This window comes from Ambystoma mexicanum, chromosome 14 (genome assembly GCF_040938575.1).
Source record: "Ambystoma mexicanum isolate Mex_15411 chromosome 14, UKY_AmexF1_1, whole genome shotgun sequence".
NCBI lineage: Eukaryota > Metazoa > Chordata > Amphibia > Caudata > Ambystomatidae > Ambystoma > Ambystoma mexicanum.
In genome coordinates this window covers 413081546-413101768 of record NC_090940.1, presented here as the reverse complement: position 1 = coordinate 413101768, position 20223 = coordinate 413081546, and the positions used below count along the sequence as shown (strand labels likewise).

Sequence of the window (20223 nt, the reverse complement as noted above, 5' to 3'; positions counted from 1 at the left end):
GAAGAGGGCAGGAGCCCTCTCCCCCCTCCCTGAAGTTGCCTCCAAGCATCCCTCGCCGCCGCAGACATCCTCAGAGGCCTGCCTGACCCTGTCTCGAGGCCTGCCTGACCTCCCAATGCCGGGCGCATTGCGGCGCCGAAACGAGGCTGAGGCCGCCTCTTTCTACATCCTAGCATCCGCCGGCAGGCGGATACGCCGGCGGCCTACACAAAGGCCATACTAAGGCCTGTTGGGTGCCTGTGCCCCCACTCTGTTCCATCTGCCTAGGGAAGAGGGCAGGAGCCCTCTCCCCCCTCCCTGAAGTCGCCTCCAAGCATCCCTCGCCGCCGCAGACATCCTCAGAGGCCTGCCTGACCCTGTCTTGAGGCCTGCCTGACCTCCCAATGCCGGGCGCATCGCGGCGCCGAAACGAGGCTGAGGCCGCCTCTTTCTACATCCTAGCATCCGCCGGCAGGCGGATATGCCGGCGGCCAACACAAAGGCCATACTAAGGCCTGTTGGGTGCCTGTTTGGAGCCACAGGGGCCAGGAACTCTGCCCTTTCTGCTCCAGGTAAGCCAACGTTGCCACCCCGCACGGCTGCACATGTGTGTGCTGCCCATGCCTATAGCGTGCCATTCAGATACATAGCATTTCACCTCCCAAATCACCTCGCTGGACACCCTTGTCACTTACCCACAGCTACAACTATTATGGACCACTTCCTTTACACCCTCGGCTGAACCCTGTGCATCCCTTACGTGCACCTCTCCTTTAGACCTTTCTTTACATCCCCCTTATTTACAAGTATATTCTGTAATGCCTGTCTAATGCCATTTTGTATCTAGATGCCTTTATACTGTGCCTAGTAAACTGTGGTGCACTGCTTATAGCTGCCTAATTGCGCCATGTTGAATCTAGATATCCCTGTACTGCGCCTATTGACCTGATTTGCACTGCTGCTGGCTGCCTAATTGCGCCATTTTGAATCTAGATGTCCCTGTACTGCGCCTATTGACCTGATTTGCACTGCTGCTGGCTGCCTAATTGCGCCATTTTGAACCTAGATGTCCCCGTACTGTGCCTACTGACCTGATTTGCACTGTTGCTGGCTGCTTAATTGCGCCACTTTGAATCTAGATGACCCTGTACTGTGCCTACTTACCTGATTTGCACTGCTGTTAGCTGCCTAATTGTGCCATTTCGCATCTAGATGTCCTTGTACTGTGCCTATTGACCTGTTTTGCACTGCAGCCAGCTGCCTAATTGCACCATTTTTGAATCTAGATGTCCCTGTACTGTGCCTACTTACCTGATTTGCACTGCTGTTAGCTGCCTAATTGTGCTATTTCGCATCTAGATGTCCTTGTACTATGCCTATTGACCTGTTTTGCACTGCTGCTAGCTGCCTAATTGTGCCATTTCGCATCTAGATGTCCCTGTACTGTGCCTATTGACCTGAGTTACACTGCTGCTGGCTGCCTAGTCGCGCCACACTGCTCCTCTATACCCTTTGTACTGAACCCATATAGTTATATCCTCTGTCCCCTGAGAAACACAAGCTGCGACATGCAGCTAAGAACCTGTGCCAGCATTGACCTTGTATTCATAGTCTTCCTAGGACTATCAGCCTGCACTGCTGCCAGCCACCGCACAAGTAAAACTAAGACCTTACTTATTCGCCCATCAACCATGCTCTACCATCCCGAGCCTCTATCGAACCCTTACCTCAATGACCCAGCCCTCTGGCTCAAGCACTTTGCTACCAAACCCACTCCAAACATCCCATGTACTTTACAACAAAGGAATAGCAGACTTAGAACTAGACTGCCTAGACCACCTTGTATTTTGCACAATCGCTCCGCCCTGCCACTACCCAACCCTACCGCAACGCCTAGCCCTCCACCATCCACCTTACCCATCGCAGCACTCAAGGGAGCCCTTATCAATGCTAGATCCATCACTGCGCACGCCCTTGACATCGCTGACCTCATCACGGTCCAGAACCTTGACTTCCTAGCTATTACCGAAACCTGGTTACATGACGCCTCTGGTCCACTCCTTGCTCTATCCCTACCCAAGGGTTATACCATCATCAGAAATGACCGCCATTCCAACTTGTCGAAAGGAGGTGGAGTCGCTTTTATTCATAGCAACAAAATCGTTATGAGAGCTGCTCCCCGCATACAACTTAGTTCTGCAGAATCTCTCTCAGTGAAACTATCGCTCTCTCCTACTACAGCAACACTCCACCTTATATACAGACCTCCAGGCCCATTGGGTTCATTCACAGATGAGATTGCATCCACCTTGTCGACTAACACCAAGCCCAACTCTCAGACACTGTTACTAGGAGACCTTAACCTAGGTCTCTCAGATCCCAAGGACCACATGGCTACTGAAGTAGACATCACCCTCTCCAACCTAGGCTTCCAGCAGCGTATTTGCAGTGGTCGAAGTGGGCGGGAGCGGACGGGAGCGGTGCTCCTCTACTTCTTTTAATGAAGTTTTACCGTTCCTATACTTTTATTTCAAAAAGAAACCGTTCCGGAACGGTTTTGTTTTAAAATAAAAGTGTAGGAAGCAGTTGAAACTTGCACTTTCAGTGCAGTGCACTGAACATTCCCTTAAACTGCAGGCGCATGCATTTGGGGGTTTATATTGTGCATGGGAGGGGGTATGGCGATGGGGTTTGCGGGGAGTGGTGCAGACCAGTAGGGAACATAGCTCCACTACTTCTTTTCGTGCACTTCGACCACTGCGTATTTGTGATCCCACACACATCAAAGGAAGAACGCTCGACTGGCTAGCCGACCTTAACTGTAACACCAATGTCACCTCTAATGATGCATGCGCCTGGTCGGACCATCATTTTATTACCTTCCTCCTGCCAGTCACCAACCCCAGCCCATACCTACCATAGCCCCCGCTATAAAAAAGATATCACCAGGGAGAAACTGCTTCCTCTTATCCTCCCTTGCTTGAACACTCTTGCTGCACAGCAGGAGGATAAGGACCCCACTGTCCTAGTAGACACTTATAACAGCCTAATGACCAATGCCATTGAGAGCCTAGCTCCACTAAAAATCCGTAAAGCCAAACGGTCCCACCTGAACACCTGGTTCACCCCGCAGCTCAACGCGCTGCGCAAAGAAAAGCGCAAAGCTGAAGCCCTTTGGAAAAGCCATCCCAGTGCTGCTAATAAAGCCTCCCTTCTAATCACCTCTCTTAATTACAAGGAGGCCATATTACAAGCCAAAAAGGAGACATACAACACACGAATATCCCAGGCAGAATCGAACACTAGAGAATTATTCAAAATCTTTAAAGAGCTATAATCTCCCTCACTTGCCCCGGACACGTGCACCAAGGACAGCACCTGGTGCAACAATATACAAAATGCCCTTCTTAACAAAATAACAAAATATCCACCTTACAATCCAAAATCAACGCCAAACAAAATACCCTCCACACCCCTATATTTAGCAATACCAGGCCACCTAAAATAACAACCCTTGACTCCCCGGTGCTGTTCAGCTTCACACCACTCACCGTTCTGGAGGTTGAAAAAATCATCTGCAATTTAAAACCTTCAAATTGCCAAGGGGACACCTGTCCAGCCCCGATCATTAAGGAGTCGGCTCATGACCTCGCTCCTTTTATAACCTCTTTCATCAACGCCTCCTTTCAATCGGGAGTGGTCCCCAATAACCTAAAGGATGCTTGGGTTATCCCTCTCCTAAAAAAACCCACCTTAGACCCAGAGGTTCCAACCAATTACAGACCCATCACAACGGTCCCTTTTCTGCTAAAGATCTTAGATAGAGCAGCCTATCTTCAGATACAGAACTATCCGGAATCAAACAACCTACTAGGCACGAGACAATCCGGCTTCAGACCGAAGCACGATACGGAGACAGCCCTCCTCGATCTCAAGACCCAAATTGAGGATATCAAAGACAAAGGTAAACTAGCCCTGCTACTACTATTAGACTTATCTGCTGCCTTTGATCTGGTTAATCACCAAATCCTCTGTCACCCCCTGAAAACTGCAGCTCACTTCTCTGACAAGGCCACAAACTGGATTCAATCCTTCCTGGATAACAGACAGATGAGGGTATTCTCGCCCACCTCCGCGGCTGACCCTGCACCAGTCCCGTGCGGAGTCCCCCAAGGATCGTGTGTATCCCCTACCCTTTACAATGTATTCACTAAACCCTTATTTGATGTGCTTGACTATCTGGGTGTCACCTACACAAATTATGCTGATGACACCCAGATACTCATCCCCATCACGGGTGACTACACATTAGACTCAAAAGCCTTGAATGATGTTTACCATGTCATTCAAACTTGGATGGCCCAACATGAGCTCTGTCTCAATGATGACAAGACAGAGCTCCTCATCCTAGGTACTCAGCAAAGACTAAACAAGCTGAACCCTATGTTCAGTTCCTTTAACATCGATGGAAATATAACAAAAGTCTCCAAAGACACAAAAACACTTGGAATCTACCTCGACTCTACCCTCTCCCTTCAGACAAACCAATGCAGATGCGGCCGCCGCCGCCTATACCTGCAAGTTGATCACAGCATGTCGCCCTTTCCTCTCCTCGCACAACTGCACTACCCTTGCTAGGACCCTGGTCATGTCTAAACTTGACTATTGCAATGCATTGTATCAGGGCACTAATCAGTGTAACCTAGACAAGCTCCAAATCATACAAAATAATGCCATCAGGGCAGCCCTCAATATCCCCAGATCTGCACACATTTTGGATACCAGGAAGAACCTTCATTGGTTGTCAGTCACCCAAAGGATCTCACTAAAATCGCTTGCCCTTACTTACAAATGCATGAACAATCTGGCCCCCACTTATCTATCCTCACGATTCACGCTGTACACTCCAGCTCGCTCACTTAGATCTACCGTGAACCAGAGCCTACTGATACCTAGATACAAGCTCCAAACAGCTGGTGGTTCTAGCTTCCCAGTCCTGGCAGCCAAACTGTGGAATACTGTCCCCTTGACTATCAGAAACCTCCCCTCCTTCAACCTTTTCAAACATGGAGCCAAATGTTGGCTCGCCTCCTCCAATGCCTAAGCTTCATTCTAAAACGTGTTGCAATAACCTATGTAAGGAAGTATTACTTGACAGTCCATGTATCGTTGTACTACCTTCCTATGTCTATTTCTATGCCATATTTATTGTTTGATATATCATCACTGTATGCAACTTATGTAACAATTGCCTTAAGGAATGTGCCCGGTAGCCTCCGGGCCTGGTCTGCGCTATACAAATAAAATAAATACAAATACAAATGCACAGCCGTGAGGCAGGAGGCCCACAAGGGCTGTGCTGAAGGGGGTGGGGGATGCTAGTGTCGACTGGGTAGAGGGCCTAGTCACCATAGAGATTCATGAGGGACCAGACCCCCAGTCTCGGCGGTAGTGGGGTGATTAGCAGGGAAGGGAAAGAGGTGGAAAAAAGCAGGGTTTTTGGAAGTGTTAGGAACTTTAGGAGGACCGGCTCAAGTCTGAGAGGAGCAGGGAGGCTGTGCAAAGAGAAGCACCAGCCGGGGAGAGAGACCTGCCCCCCACACTCTGCTTGGAGACGCGTTTGACAAGCAGAGAGTTGGAGGAGCGGAGGGCTCTAGCAGGGAAGTATTTTGGGAGGGAGCGTTGGAGATACCGCGGTCCTGTGTGTGTGTGTGATGCAGAGGGTCTTGAATTTGATCCTTGCGTCCACCGGGAGCCAGTGGATAGATTTTAGGGCTGGAGAGGCAAAGTCCCTGGGGTTTCTCTACACAATTGTAGTTTGTTTTGAAGCTTTATGACCCTTGCTGGACCATGTGGTCAGTAACACACTGTTGTGGACTCCTCCCGCTGGCAATGGCAATGTTGTGCGTCAAGGATGAGCGTTGGGAAAGCTTTCCCTTTTAGCAACTTTCGCTCCATAGTTCTATGGATCCCCAATCTTTGCTTTTTATTTTTTGAACTGTTCTGACTTTTTGAGGGGAAGTAAACCCCTCAGCTTCACTTTCCTTGCCATTTGTTATGGGGAACCTGATCAGTCCTTCGAACAATCGGTACTGGGAAACCGCTTAAGTTTTTACATTTAAAAAAAATATATATATTATTTGAACACAGCATCTTACAATGCAGTGCAATGGGGATACTTTTTGTATCACCCTTGTTTTTACACTTAGTATTTTTGGTTACTTTTATGTACCCAAAGAAAAGCTGGTGGCAGCATTATTTTTTACCGTTTTCGTGTTATATCTAGTGTGCACATTCATGTTTACCGCGTATGGTTCCTAAACGTGGCTAGTGCCGTAAAATGTCCACACCACTAGATTTTCACTTGTTCTTTGGCCATATTGTAGTTGGGTCTTCTTCCTGCCTTGCCAGGTTAGGAAATCCCATACAAGGTTGTACATTTGCCCAAAAAAGCTGCTGCTTTTGCAGGCTAGTGCTGCCTTTGTCTGTGTGTGGCCCAGGAAGTGGGTGGGACTGTCTGCCACTCCACATCTGGGGCATGCGTGAAACCAATAGTTGTCCCAGATTGGACAACTACTGGTTGTTTGAATGGTGCAGATCATTACTATTGGTGGGCTTAGACTTGCTTCCAGGCTGGAGTTTGGATAAGATGAGACTCCTGCAGCCATTTCTTCCGATTTAGAATTTTAGCCAAGTATCCCTCGTAGACAAACGGCTGACTGAAGATCCGAAGAAGACTCCTGAAGAGGCATGGCATCGCTTCCTGCTTCTGGCTCGGTGAAGCCCTATTGAACTACCTGATATCTGAATACCCTGAGTGGTACGTCAGCCCTTGAACTAGTATTCAAAAACGTGCTTTTTTTTTGTCTCTTCATGGAGTGGATCTTAATAGCTGTTTATTGAAACACGATCACATTTCCAAGGCTGTAATAGGACCGACCAGTTTCGACGTGTAGGTGTAGTTTCACCACCTCATCAGGGGACACATGACATTCAAGTCTTTTAAGCAGTCACTTCATCAGAGTCGGATGGAACGCCAGCTTTTCATTTATTAAAAACAAGGTTGCAGGTCTTATTTAGGGTGCCTGCTGCAGTGCTTGGAGTCAGCGCAGCACGCACTTGGGAGCCAACAATGTGACTGGCCTGCTCCTTAAGCGAGTTGTGAACTTCCTCTTTGTGCGGGTCAGTCCTGTAACGGCCTTGGAAATGTGATCGTGTTTCATTAAAGGGCTATTAAGATGCAATCTAAGAAGACACAAAAAAATGCACTTTTTTGAATAATGTTTATTAATTGGCATTGATATGAAATGTTGTTCAGTGTTTTGTAAAAATGTGAATGGTGAGTTGCTAATGTATGATTGAATTAGGATGGATTACCTTCTTGATGGGTGTGAATGAGTTCTTGTTACCGCAATTGTATTTTATGATTGTGATTTTACCTGCATTGAATTGTTGCTCCTTTTTTGATTCATTCATGATTTATTTCATGAATAATTCTGTATCATCTTAAATAATTTTTGATACTTTTAAAAATAAAATTCAATCCTCTGGACGCTCTTTCAATATCTTAATCAGTTCTGGCTTCAGCCATGCTATTTATAAGCATAATGCGTGCCCTTCACTGATGTCCTGTTAAAAAAAAAAGTATTGGCAAAGCCAACAGTGGCCTGTGTATACATATTGGGAATTTGCCAGGCACTGCTATTAGGTACCCATTTACTCGCAACATTTTGCACCTGCTACCATCAATAGCAAGTTAATACCACTAATGCAGTGCCTGGCAAGTGCTTTTCCAATGCCTACACAAAACCCCAAACAGTTGGCATGGCCATTGCTAGTTCCCCTGCTGCTCAGTTGTCCTTGTTCTTCCCCCGAGGCCCTAGCCCTGGTCAGACCGCTCAGGTCCTTGTTTTCCGCTGGAACTGTTTGTTCTGTGTCTGCCTCCTGGAATTCTACTTGGATCCAACTACGAGCCACTCCTGTGGTACCTGCTGCATTGTCTGTCCTGGAACATTATTTCATATGCAATCAAGTGGTCTGATATCACTGAGCAAGCTGAAAGCGACTAGTGAGTGTTGTCACTTCGAATAATGAAGGACACATGCACATTTGGGGTATAAATGGACAGGAATGATGTGCAGGAAATTAGTTAAGTAGACCATATCAAAGCAGCTGGTGAAGTGTAAAGGAGAGAGGATTTAAACCAGTTTAAAATGACCCTTGAAACTGAACCAAGTATCTGGGTGGAACTGAGATTCACTGTTTCAATGAATGGAGTGGCACCATCCCAGTGGAAATTAATGATTCAGTTGGGCCTGCAATAAACCGAAGGACCCAGATAGACTGGTTGGTAAGCAAAAGGTTTAGAAATGCCTGCTTCCTGTAAAGTGCTGGCTTGCTACCTGTGAAGTTTGAAACAGAATACAATTCATACCTCATTTGTTCAGTGATTTTCTTTTGCTTTCTTTTAGGAATAAAGGAGATTTGCCATGTCTAAGCTTGGCACCTTCAGCTACCGGGCAGGCATCGGGCTAGTTTTGGGAACAGCAACAGGCATTGTGGTTTATGGTCTATATAAGCAACAATGGAGGAAAAGGATTCGGAGAAAGAATTATGACGACGATGATGAGCATTTGTGTAACCTGCACAGTACTCCTGTGCGACTTTCTTGTAAGGATATACCTCTGCAGCAGACTCAAGGTAAAACCATATATATTTGTATTACTTATAAATAAACAACTTTGCACATTTTAAAGGTACCGAAAATCAAGTTCTGTAAAATGTGTTAATCGGGTGACGACTAGTTTGGAGGGATTTTCTACCCACTCCGCATCAGGCGTGCAGTTTTATTTATTGAATAAAGTTCTTTTTATGAACCTGGCACCCCCAATTTAACATATTGATTCTCTGCAGTCTCCCACCTCTTTTGGGAAAGAAACGCACATAAGGTCTATTTATCAATACAATAGAAAAAAGTAAGTGTAAGACGTGAAAGGCCACGTCTGCCCTTCTGGCAGGGCATGAAAGCCATACATCATCTACTGGGTTTATAGAGAGGCGGTACCACTTTATACTCGGATATTTTCCACGAGACAAATTTGAGCTTTGGTTCTTTTAAAAAACGCTAGGCTGTAGGTGGTCCAGGTTTATGCTCTAGCTGAAGGTCCAAATACCCCTCCTGCACAGTTTTCACATTTAGGACACTGTAAAGAATTGGCTGGAATTATTTCGGAAAAGGTAGCCAGGGCATGGGAGGAATGCCATCAACTATTTGAAGCAGCTTGATGTGAAATGTAGCCTCTCCAACTCTTCAAGTAATCTCTGATAATATTACAGGAACATATGTAGAAAAGGGTGAGGGGCACCATTTTAAGTTGCAAGCTACTAGCTAGGCATAAAGTCACTGCCACCATTGAATTGTATATATACACACACAATACATCATTTCTTACTCTCTGCAAGCCAATTTGGACACGCCGATATCTAGTGGCAATTGTATATTTTGAGCCCTGTAGAAAAAACATGCTCAATGGTAGTTTTAGTGAGGAAAAGAGGGGACTGTTGTGTGTGTGTGTGTGTGTGTGTGTGTGTGTGTGTGTGTGCCATCACAAACAAGCGGTACCTTAATCATTTCCATGGTGTCATTATGGTGGGTGATGTGCAGTATTGATAACGCCATGGATATGGCTGCCAACAAAATACATGCTTCTTCAATATCTCCATTATTTATGGATGGATTCTAATTTCTTAAGTGTTTGGAAGACCTTTTCAGGGGTCAGAAAATGGTCCGAACAGCATTTAATCTGAGGTCAATGGTTTTTCCAAACTGTCCATTTAAAAAAAAAAGTATTTATTTTCCAACAACGACCAACAACAATAACAAACAATACACAAATATAACATTCACTCTAGCACTGCTTAGTGGATTCTGTACTACGTTTACATCCTGGAGCGATTTTGCGGCCATGCTACTCTGGCTTGTCTCCGTCTGTTTGGTCAGTCTCAGATCCATGTCTCTTGTGCATCCGCACATTTTGGGGGGCAATGGGGGGGTCGGGGTGTGGGTAATGCATGTATTCTGTCCATTTTCTGGTTGTTCTTCCTCCACTTTGCCAGGGTCAACTGTGCCGCTCTCTGCCCCTTGTCCAAATAGATCTTGCATCAGGGAGTTCCTTGCCAATATCTTTTGCCCACTCCCCCCCACCCCCCCTCTCTGCACCGCTCTTGTCCACACCACTGTTTCCACCAGTGCCCACCTCTGGAGATAAGACCACCATGAGTTTATAGTTGGGCCCGCTCTGAAAGTCCATGCCATTGCTATCCGGCGTTTAGCCAATATGCACACCAAATCCTTAATTTTGGCCAGGTGCGTCCTTTGCCTACCTCCTCCGGGGGAAAAGACCCAATAAATACAACTCGGTATTCCACGCTTGCATTTGGATTCCACCCCCGCCACTTTCTCCTTGATACTTTCCCAGAACCTCCGTATCACTGGGCAAGTCCAAAACATATGCAACATGTCTGCATCTTCATCGGAGCATCTGGGGCATTTACAAGGTTCTCCCAATCTCATCATGGTCATCCTTTTGGCCATAAAGTATGTTCTGTGCGTAAGGTATAACTGCGCTTGTCTGAATCTTGCATTTCTAGGCACTTTTTTGGGATATCTCCGCACTGTAGCCCATTCCTGTTCGCTAAAGAGCCTCTGGAGCTCCCCTTACCAGCGGTACCTCATTTGCAGTACTTGCGCATTGCTGAATTCCAACAACTGTTCATATAATCTAGAGGCTTAGTGCCCCCTTTCTGATATGTCCTACCACACACCCAATCCTCTGGCCATTTTGCCCATCTCTTTTTGATTGTCGTTAACGTGCTGGTGTGTAAAATAAACTGGCCCCCATGTATATATTGATCTTCTACAATGTTCTGGAATTCTGCCCATTGACCCTCCTTTCTGAAATCACCTATCTGTACTATGCCCTTGGCCTCCTACTGGGATCTATATGGTGTTATAGTTCCTGAATCCGGGCCTGCAAATCCTGCTAGGGGGATCTGTGTAGAACATGGATCTTTCATCCCCTGGAGTTTCCACGCCCTGCTCCACAGGGTTATTGCGAGTCTAACCAGGTGTGTTAGAGTCTTGATTAGGGATTTATCGATCCATGGCAGTTCCCTCAAATAGTATTTTCTCAGCGCCGGCTGCAAAAATATTGGGTCTATTGTATCTTCCCCCAGCCATTTAATCACAAATTGCAATTGCCCTGCCAGGTAGTACTTTTCAAAGTCTGGCAGTCGAATGCCAGCTTCTTCATAGTCTCTCTGCAGAGTCATCATGGCAATCCTGCACCTTCCCCCACAGACACGTTCGTGCTTTAGTGTTCAATTTTGTGAAGAAGGTCTTGGGTATGTCATATGGGATATTTGTAAAGTAATATAACCTAGGTGGGAGTACCACCATCTTTAGGCGGGCCGCCCTCCCCATCATTCCCAGTGGAAGTGTCCTCCAGAAGTCCATTGCTTTTTGTGTTCTATCAAGGGCTGCCTGCGTGTTGATTTTGTGTGTATCTGAGGTGTCATGGTGTATTTCTACCCCCCAAATATCGTAAGGAGCACGGGGCACATAAGGCCCAGATCTGGAAGACGGTTCGTGAGGATCTGTCGTTGGTCTGCTATGGGGAATAGAGGACTTTTTTTCTTTATTAATGGCTATCCCAGAGAGTCTATTGTAAGCCTCAATCGCTTCCAGCAAGCAAGGCAGTTTTTCTCGCTGGTTTCCAACAAAAAGAAGCATATAATCTGCGTATAGCGAGATTTGGTGTATCACTGTCTATTTCTATCCCTGTATTCCCATACTCGGCTCTAAAGAAAACCGCCAGCAGTTCGAAGGCCAATATATAGGCAGGCAACCCTGCTTGGTGCCCCCGTATATCCTCCCGACTTCTGAGATGTATCGTCCAGTTTTCGCTCTGGCTCTGGGATCCCTATATAACAGCCTGATCCACCGGAGGAACCGCTCCCTACCCCGAAGTGGGCGAGGACACTCAGCAGCCACTCCCAGTTCACAGAATCAAAGGCCTTGATGGCGTCTAACCACGCTATGGCACATTCTCCCTGTCTAAGATTTGTCTGGTCTACCACATGTTGAAGCCTATGGAGATTCCACAATGTCTTTCTCCCCGGGACGTAACCCGTCTGATCTGGATGGATCAGCGTGGTTATCGCCCGTTTTAGATGCTTAGCCAGTACTGCCGTAAGGATTTTGGCATCTTGATTGAGGGAAATTGGTCTATATGAGGCACACTCCAGCAGTGTTTTCCCGGGTTTAAGGATCGGTATAATTACTGATTCCGACATGCTGCCTGATAACTGTCCCTTCTCATATGCCTCTTGGTACGTTGCAAGCAATCTCGGTGCTATAGTGGTTTTATATGTTTTATAGAATTCCCCCGGGAGTCCATCGGGTCCCAGGGATTTAGCTGATGGTAGTTTGGTGATTACGGTCTCTATTTCTTCCACTGCAAGGGGCTCATCCAATGATTGGGCCTGTTCTTCCGTCAGTTTTGGGAATCTTATCTCTGCTAGGACATCTGCTATATGCCCTGGTTCCACCAATGGGTTAGGGGAGTACAGTCCCTTGTAAAAGCCAGAAAATGGCGTGTTAAAGGATAGTTCCGGGACTTTTTTTTTATTGTTCCTATGGTTCGGCCATGTGTTTTTAAGCATAAATCGGTAGATCGTAGAAAACTTTCCTATGGACCTTACCCGACTTTTCGTCCATTAATGCACTCGAAAACATCCGCCATTTTATGATAATCCTATCATTTCCCCCCATCGCCCTGGCTCACCTGCTTTTGCGGCACTAAATCAAATCCCCCGCCCCTGAAACAGACTTGATCAAAACATTCATATTCCCAGCCTCTATCCGTGACGTGACTGAGCTGCGTAGGCAAAAGCGCCCAGGCGTCTTCTACGTGACTCCACACAGAACCAGGAAATCAACACAGATGAGCTCACACAACACAGCGCGCCACAATTGGGAATATGAAACTGTACTTTTAAATTAAACCGCAAGATTGTAAATTTGGTAAAGTACATTTATTTGACATCAAATGTTTTGAGAATATTCAGCGATTTGCATTTTTATTTGCTCACGTTCCAAAAAGTTCGTTTCGAGGCACACGATGTTCCTTTGCTGTACACAGGGTCTTAGATCATCTCACAATACAGCGCCACAATTCGGAATATGAAACTGTGTTTTAAAAGCAAACGGCAAGATTGTACATTTGGCAAAGTACATTTATTTGACATCAAATGTTTTGAGAATATTCAGCGATTTGCATTTTTATTTGCTCACGTTCCGAAAAGTTTGTTTCGAGGCACACGATGTTCCTTTGCTGTACACAGGGTCTTAGATCAATGAATTTTTATTTGCTCTCGATCCAAAATATTTCGTCTTGAGGCAAGCGATGTTCGTGTGCAGTAGACAGGGTGTTGGTTTACGATAAAATAAGCTCTTCGGTCGCACTGATAATCGCATGGCTGTTCCAACAACGAGGCACTAGGCCACCACAACGGTCTGTATGTTGCATCTAGCCGTTAGTACCGCGTAAGGGCATACTTGTACTTGGCGATCGTCCCACAAAATGGTCAGGGTGCTAACGTTGTTCACGCGGAGAAGCAATTGGCGATTATAGAAGCCATCCGCCGGTGTCTGGTACTCGTGACACAGACAATAATGGACGATGTATCTATTTGAAAAACATAAAAAAAGGAAATTAGTCTCACCATCAGATCTTTATTAAAATTATTCATTTTATATATTAGGTCTGGAAATTATTTCATAGCTAGGACAGTGCAACTGGGTTTTATACGTCAAGGGGGGCTGTAGGATACTGAGACAGTCCCCCCAGTGCAGGGGTTGACAGGGAGTGCAGGTGGAGAGTGGAAGGGCCCAGGACCGAGGTCGCAGACAGTGGACCAGTTGTAGCAGGGGAGAGGAGACGGTTCTCCCCAAGATAGTGCGCGGTACAAAACAATATGCCACATAGAATGAACACGTACAACTTAACCCGTCTTTAAAGCTACTGTATAGTAATTAAATTGCGGTATAAACTCATCTAAAGAGTTACTTACATTATATTTGCATTTTCCATTGTGTCTGTGCGTAGGGCAGCCCCGAAATACCACTCCTTCTATGCCGACGTTTTATTTCTTCTAATGAACGAACATGAAATGGCTTTCGTTTCTGAAATTATATTCATTATCGTTTCTTACGTGGTCCCGGCCTGTCAAGGTCAAATAACAATAGAACCTTATACTGAGTCGTGGGCCATTCTGGCACCCGAGAAAAAATCAAAGCAGCTGACCTTCACTTTGAACGAACACACATTCCTAGTTAGCTACATTCAGTGTAAGGCCGTCTTACAGGACTTGAAATTTACACTCCATCTTTGCATTTTGTCTGCGTGCTTTGCAGCCCCACAGAACCATAAATACGGAGACATTCTATATTTTTTGAAAAATCATTTATATTACTGTTTGGTTTAATTTAATGCGCAAATGAACAAGGTTGGATAGATAAACATATTCAATGGGCCTGCGACATGAGGAGACTCGAGAGAACAGACAATCAAATTACAATCATTTAAACCGTGATGTGTATTTCTCAATGAGCTCTTCTTTAGGTGGACATGGAACAGAGGCAATGTTGGGTGGCAATGCAGTTGTCACCTGCACAGGTTCGTTCACAACTCCATTTATGTGCCTATCTAGGACGTCAACAATAAGTCTCTCAATAAACTCATATTACATATCCTCAAACACTGGTTTGATCACCCATTGTTTACTTCAGGCCTTATTGTAGCGAAGCGTCCCTAAAGTTCCGGTCGTCCTACTTTGTTGACGGCCGACATTATGGTTATGTGCCAAGACCGCTAAAAGAGTCCGATTTATCATGCCCTCCATGCCAAAATGCAATCGTTTTGGCCTGTACTTGAGGCACATATTGTGGAACACCTCCAAATCTCCTGTGCGGCAGAATTCTGTGAGTCCCCTCAAAGCTTTTGTTATAGTTTTATCAAATACAATCTTTTCAATGGCTTTGTGAGTCGGTGATGAAGGAATCAACCACTTCTTCTTCCGTGCCTCCTCTGTGGACAAATGGCCATGTTCACAATTGTGGAAATGTTGGTTCGTGTTCCAGCTGTGCACGTTTGTACAGTGTAGCATTACTGACCGCCATTTTTCCAGTAGAATTTCCAACGACCCTCCACATGTTTTTGAGCTCCACCAAAGATGGTTGCTGATTGACTTGGACCACTGTGAAATACCTTGCATATCTTTTTTTTTACCTGCAGCCGACAATTTTTTATTGATTGTTTTTGCAAGATGCCAAACGTCAAATTGGTGATTTATATTTTTGTACTCTTCTCTCATTGTCTTGGCTATTGAAACGTGTCTGTCCGTGGCTATCAGGTCAATCACCATTCCCCGCGATTGTAGTTCTTGCAATGATGCTACAAAACCAACTTTCTCCATGGCCACTGAGGATGTACTTTGTGACACCTGCACGACCACCGAACTCACAATTTTCTTACTTTCCATGTCCTGAAAGTGGTAGGTGCAGTACTTGGCTGAAAATCCTGGGCTGTCGCACTGTCCATCACCGGCTAGCCTGAACCGTTTGCCCGCGAATGTACTATCAATAGACATTTTTTCCATTCTCCAAGCTTCGCTAATGGCTGGAAATAGATAATCGGTTTGGTATTTGTAGAACTGAGTTTTTGCAATGAAATGGATTCCCACAAACTGAAAGAAAGACTCTAATTTTTTAAAACTTGAACCACTAAAAAGTGCAGCCGCTGCACAAAGTAGATTGCCTGCTGGCAGTTGTCCCAGCATGGGTTGTGCAGACCATGAGAAAGGATGATATTTTGTACAGGTGGCATGTATTTTAAGGTTAGTGCCTCGAATTGCACGAGTCACATTAATCAATGGCTCCCCACATACTTCCCCACCTACCGAATGCCCACATTTCAACCGAATAATAATATCAAACAAACAACTATCGAACACAATGAATTTGGCCTCTTTCCTTATACTGTCACTCTGCATCCCAGCTGGTTCGGCCTGTAACGTTGAGGACATGTCACTCACATGAAAGGTAGAATCTCTGATATCGTCTTCCGCTATGTTCAGTGATATTGAAGGTGTTTCATTGTAGTCCACTTCATTCTCTTCCATTGCAACATCTGTTCCTTCTCCGGCAATGGGTGAATAGGACAATTTCTTCAACTTTCTCGCGGTCATAGTTTTTGCGGGTGTGGATTCTGTGAATTTATCTCCAACTGCATCCGAACTACCAGGAGGACATTCACTATCAATGGCTGCATGTGGTATAGCTCCGTTGTCAATCACTTCATATTCTTCCCATTGGCACGATGCATCTCCAGTCTCAAGTCCCTGCCAAAAGGTTTGACAAGCAACATCTCTCGTTCGCTTCACTGTCTGTGTAGATCTAGTTCGTACACCCACTCGCAACTAGAGGACAGATTGGAAAAGGGATGTTCAGTTTAAACACAACTTACAGTATTGAACTATTAACAGTGAAAAACAACATAATATAGTGACCAGGACACTAACCTTCTTTTGCTTTCTTTTCTTTGGAACTTTCTTGCCTCGAACTTCAACATCAGGACGCTGTTGCTCCGACTCGTGTGTGCATGTCTCCACTTCCTCTTGCGCTGCAACGACTACATTTTCATGATAAGCACATCCATCACGCACTGACGCTCCATCGACTCCCTGAAACATAGAACTTTCATTAGTATGTATAATAATATTGAAAACACAAAATGTACTTGGGGACCAATACCCACGTACATCTCAATAGCAAAACACGAATGAACGCTTTGTGTAGAACATTCAAACGACAATTATTCACGCATTGTTGATCTAGTTAGATGGAACTGTCAAGATCCATACCTCGGGCTCCTCGTAGACTTCCATTGATGATATTATTGAAGATGATGCTTCAGTGACTCCCTGAAACACAGTAATTGCATTAGTATGGTTTTCTATTTTGATAAAAAGAACAAACTTTGTGCAGGCGTGAACGGCTCATCTATATAGACCTGCACAAATGATCAGTTGTCTAAAATAAATAATGGCTATGTAAATATGATTCGATTTGCTTGATCGTTGGAAGTGTCACCACCCAGAGATCTTCATCAACTACTAGGGGTGATGTTCTTGTAGAAGAAGCTCTGTCATCTCCCTGAAACATAGTACTTGCGTTAATAAAGAAGGAAGTATAGCGGATGTAATCACGTCCTATGATTTCGCTTGATCGAACTGTCAGTATCCATACCTCGAAATGCATAAGAACATCAAGGGACGATGTAACTGCGGTGCACACTTCTGCAAGCTGTTGCGCCGACCCGTAACTGCATGCTCCCCCTTCTTCTTGGACTAATGCTCCATCGACTCCCTGAAACATAGGACTTTCATTAGTAATGAACACAAAATTGAAAAAAGAAGACACATAGGAGGGCGACGGAACTGTCCTGAAACGTAGCTCGAGCATCTGAGGGACATCAACGGTAGTCGTCAATACGTTGGACTCCTCAGCATCTCCCTGAAAGACAGTACTTTCATTATTTTGTATAACAATAATTATAACTGAAAACAAAGACTAGAGGACGAGTACAAGGGTGTACCATTAGGTAACATAATTACACGATAAATTAAAACTATTGATTTACATGCCTAAAACAAGTCAGTGGCAGAATAGCCAAGTAAGATTAACCGATAGGCGCTTTAAGTGGCTGATGACTGCAATAACGACACGGATGGAGAATCTTCCGCCTTCATATTGAGTGGATACATAAATGGGGAAATTATTGTTAGCTAATGCTACACACTACCGCAAGGCCAAGAGATAAATACGTAAACTTGACTCACCAGTGGAGGGATGTGGACGAATAGAGTGGGAATAGCGGTTGAGAGCAATTTTCGCCTCGCTCGCGGTGTGTTCTTCTTTATTAGCAATGATGTGGAGTACATGTCAGAGGTAAAGTGCCTGCTGCAGATGCGGTATCGATCACCCCTCTTGTCCGCAAAGACCTCTAGGACTCTACTTTCAAGCTCAGACGGTGGATATCCGCAATATCGGACCCATTCTCTTATCTGATCTATTGTCTTAGGAAAAACATGCATTATAGTACCTTCAGATTTATTATGGGTCTTCGAAGGGCAACCGCCAATGGAACAGGCAGGCATTGTGGAAAGTTCTGAAAAGTAAAGATCAACAATTCTCTATGAATACCAATGTAAACTCAGAACATGTGACTAGTTCCTTGCATGTACTGTCTTGAACGAAAAGAAATTGGACGCAAAATGATTATGGTACATGGCCTTACCTTGACGAACAAACAGTTAGATGCAGGGATCAGAGTAGTTTCTTGTCGTAGAACAAGGAGCAGTTCACAGGTTGCAAACTGACGAGTTTCCTCGAAGTGGTCACGGAAGTTCACAGAGACGAAGAGCAGATAACCAGCACCTTCACGGGTTGACTAGCAAAGCGCAAAGAAGTGCTCATTAGAAATATGAAGTGGGTTATAAAGAATTCGAAACAGGGGTGTGTTTGTGAATGAATGACGTGTATATGTCGTGGCATTATGTGGATTGCAGGGGGCCGTCCAGCGTGAGGGGGGATGCTTGGCAGGAGACACGGGGTCTGGAGGTAGACATGGGAACAACAACCCATGCTCTATAGACCACTTTGAAGTGTACATGGTCTTTGGCACCTCTTGGCCTTTATCGCTCCCTGACTGCTCCAGTTGCCAGCACAAGTACCCCGGTGCGAACTGCCTTTGATAGGGCGGGGGGTGGATTGGGGCGGTGGTCGTGCAGACAAGACACAGGAAGACTCGTGAATGGAGACACACTTATGTGGATTGCAGGGGGCCGTCCAGCGTGAGGGGGGATGCTTGGCAGGAGACACGGGGTCTGGAGGTAGACATGGGAACAACAACCCATGCTCTATAGACCACTTTGAAGTGTACATGGTCTTTGGCACCTCTTGGCCTTTATCGCTCCCTGACTGCTCCAGTTGCCAGCACAAGTACCCCGGTGCGAACTGCCTTTGATAGGGCGGGGGTGGATTGGGGCGGTGGTCGTGCAGACAAGACGCAGGAAGACTCGTGAATGGAGACACACTTATGTGGATTGCAGGGGGCCGTCCAGCGTGAGGGGGGATGCTTGGCAGGAGACACAGGGTCTGGAGGTAGACATGGGAACAACAACCCATGCTCTATAGACCACTTTGAAGTGTACATGGTCTTTGGCACCTCTTGGCCTTTATCGCTCCCTGACTGCTCCAGTTGCCAGCACAAGTACCCCGGTGCGAACTGCCTTTGATAGGGCGGGGGGTGGATTGGGGCGGTGGTCGTGCAGACAAGACTCGTTTGCCGCAGGGCCTCACCAAGGAGAGGCCATCTAACTGCATGTAAGAGGCTGGCTGCAGGATCTAGTACATGGAAGGCAGGGGGGTGAGTTTATAAATACCTCACCCTCCCAGGAGAATATATGGGTGCAGTTCACCCTGGAGACCCTGGATGCCTAGGCAGTTAGTCAGCAGCAGGCTGGCCTGTGGTGGCAAGGCGGCACGGGCCAGAGGTGGTCATCTCTGTACCCGGTGCCCAAAAGGATGATTTATTATGATCAACCATATTTACCTATAACCATGTTTTGTATCAATAAAATACAACGGCCTTCCTTTTATTGCCAACGCTTGAACAAATCAAAACAACCATTGTTAAAATATATATTGGGTTTTATTTTGGATCTTAATTTCAATTGAACATAAATAATAAACATTACACATTGTAAATTTGCGGTTGCAGCACATCCAGGGAAAATCCGCGGTATTGTCCACTGTCGCTGGGGAAATGTTGTCTAATGGCAAGTACCGCACAGGCAGGTATTACTCTCCGAACGCGGTGTCCGAGCCTCCCGTGAAGCCACCAAGTGAAGCAACGATAGGCCACCAGCCTGTACCACCTGTGAAAATGAAAGATGCAAACTGTATTAAAATGACAAAACTTTCTTATCACTGTCGATTCAGGTAAAAAATGTCATTCTGCTTTGAAAAAAATTCTATCTAGAAAATGCACAATATGGAACCAATTTACATGCATTCGAATGATATGTAGATGTAATTTTATATGTGGGAGACGACCATGA

At 45.6% G+C, this 20223-nt stretch overlaps 1 protein-coding gene across 6 annotated transcripts in view; it reads left to right on the top strand.

The window, feature by feature from the left end:
• The window catches only part of RMDN3 (regulator of microtubule dynamics 3), a 548832-nt gene that overhangs the window by 259815 nt on the left and 268794 nt on the right, over positions 1-20223 (top strand). For all 6 annotated transcript variants that reach the window (XM_069637572.1, XM_069637573.1, XM_069637571.1 and 3 more), the window contains exon 2: positions 8451-8679. In XM_069637572.1, coding sequence (XP_069493673.1) covers positions 8469-8679 — 211 coding nt within the window. In that variant the 5' untranslated portion in view covers positions 8451-8468. The remainder of the gene's footprint in view (positions 1-8450; positions 8680-20223) is intronic.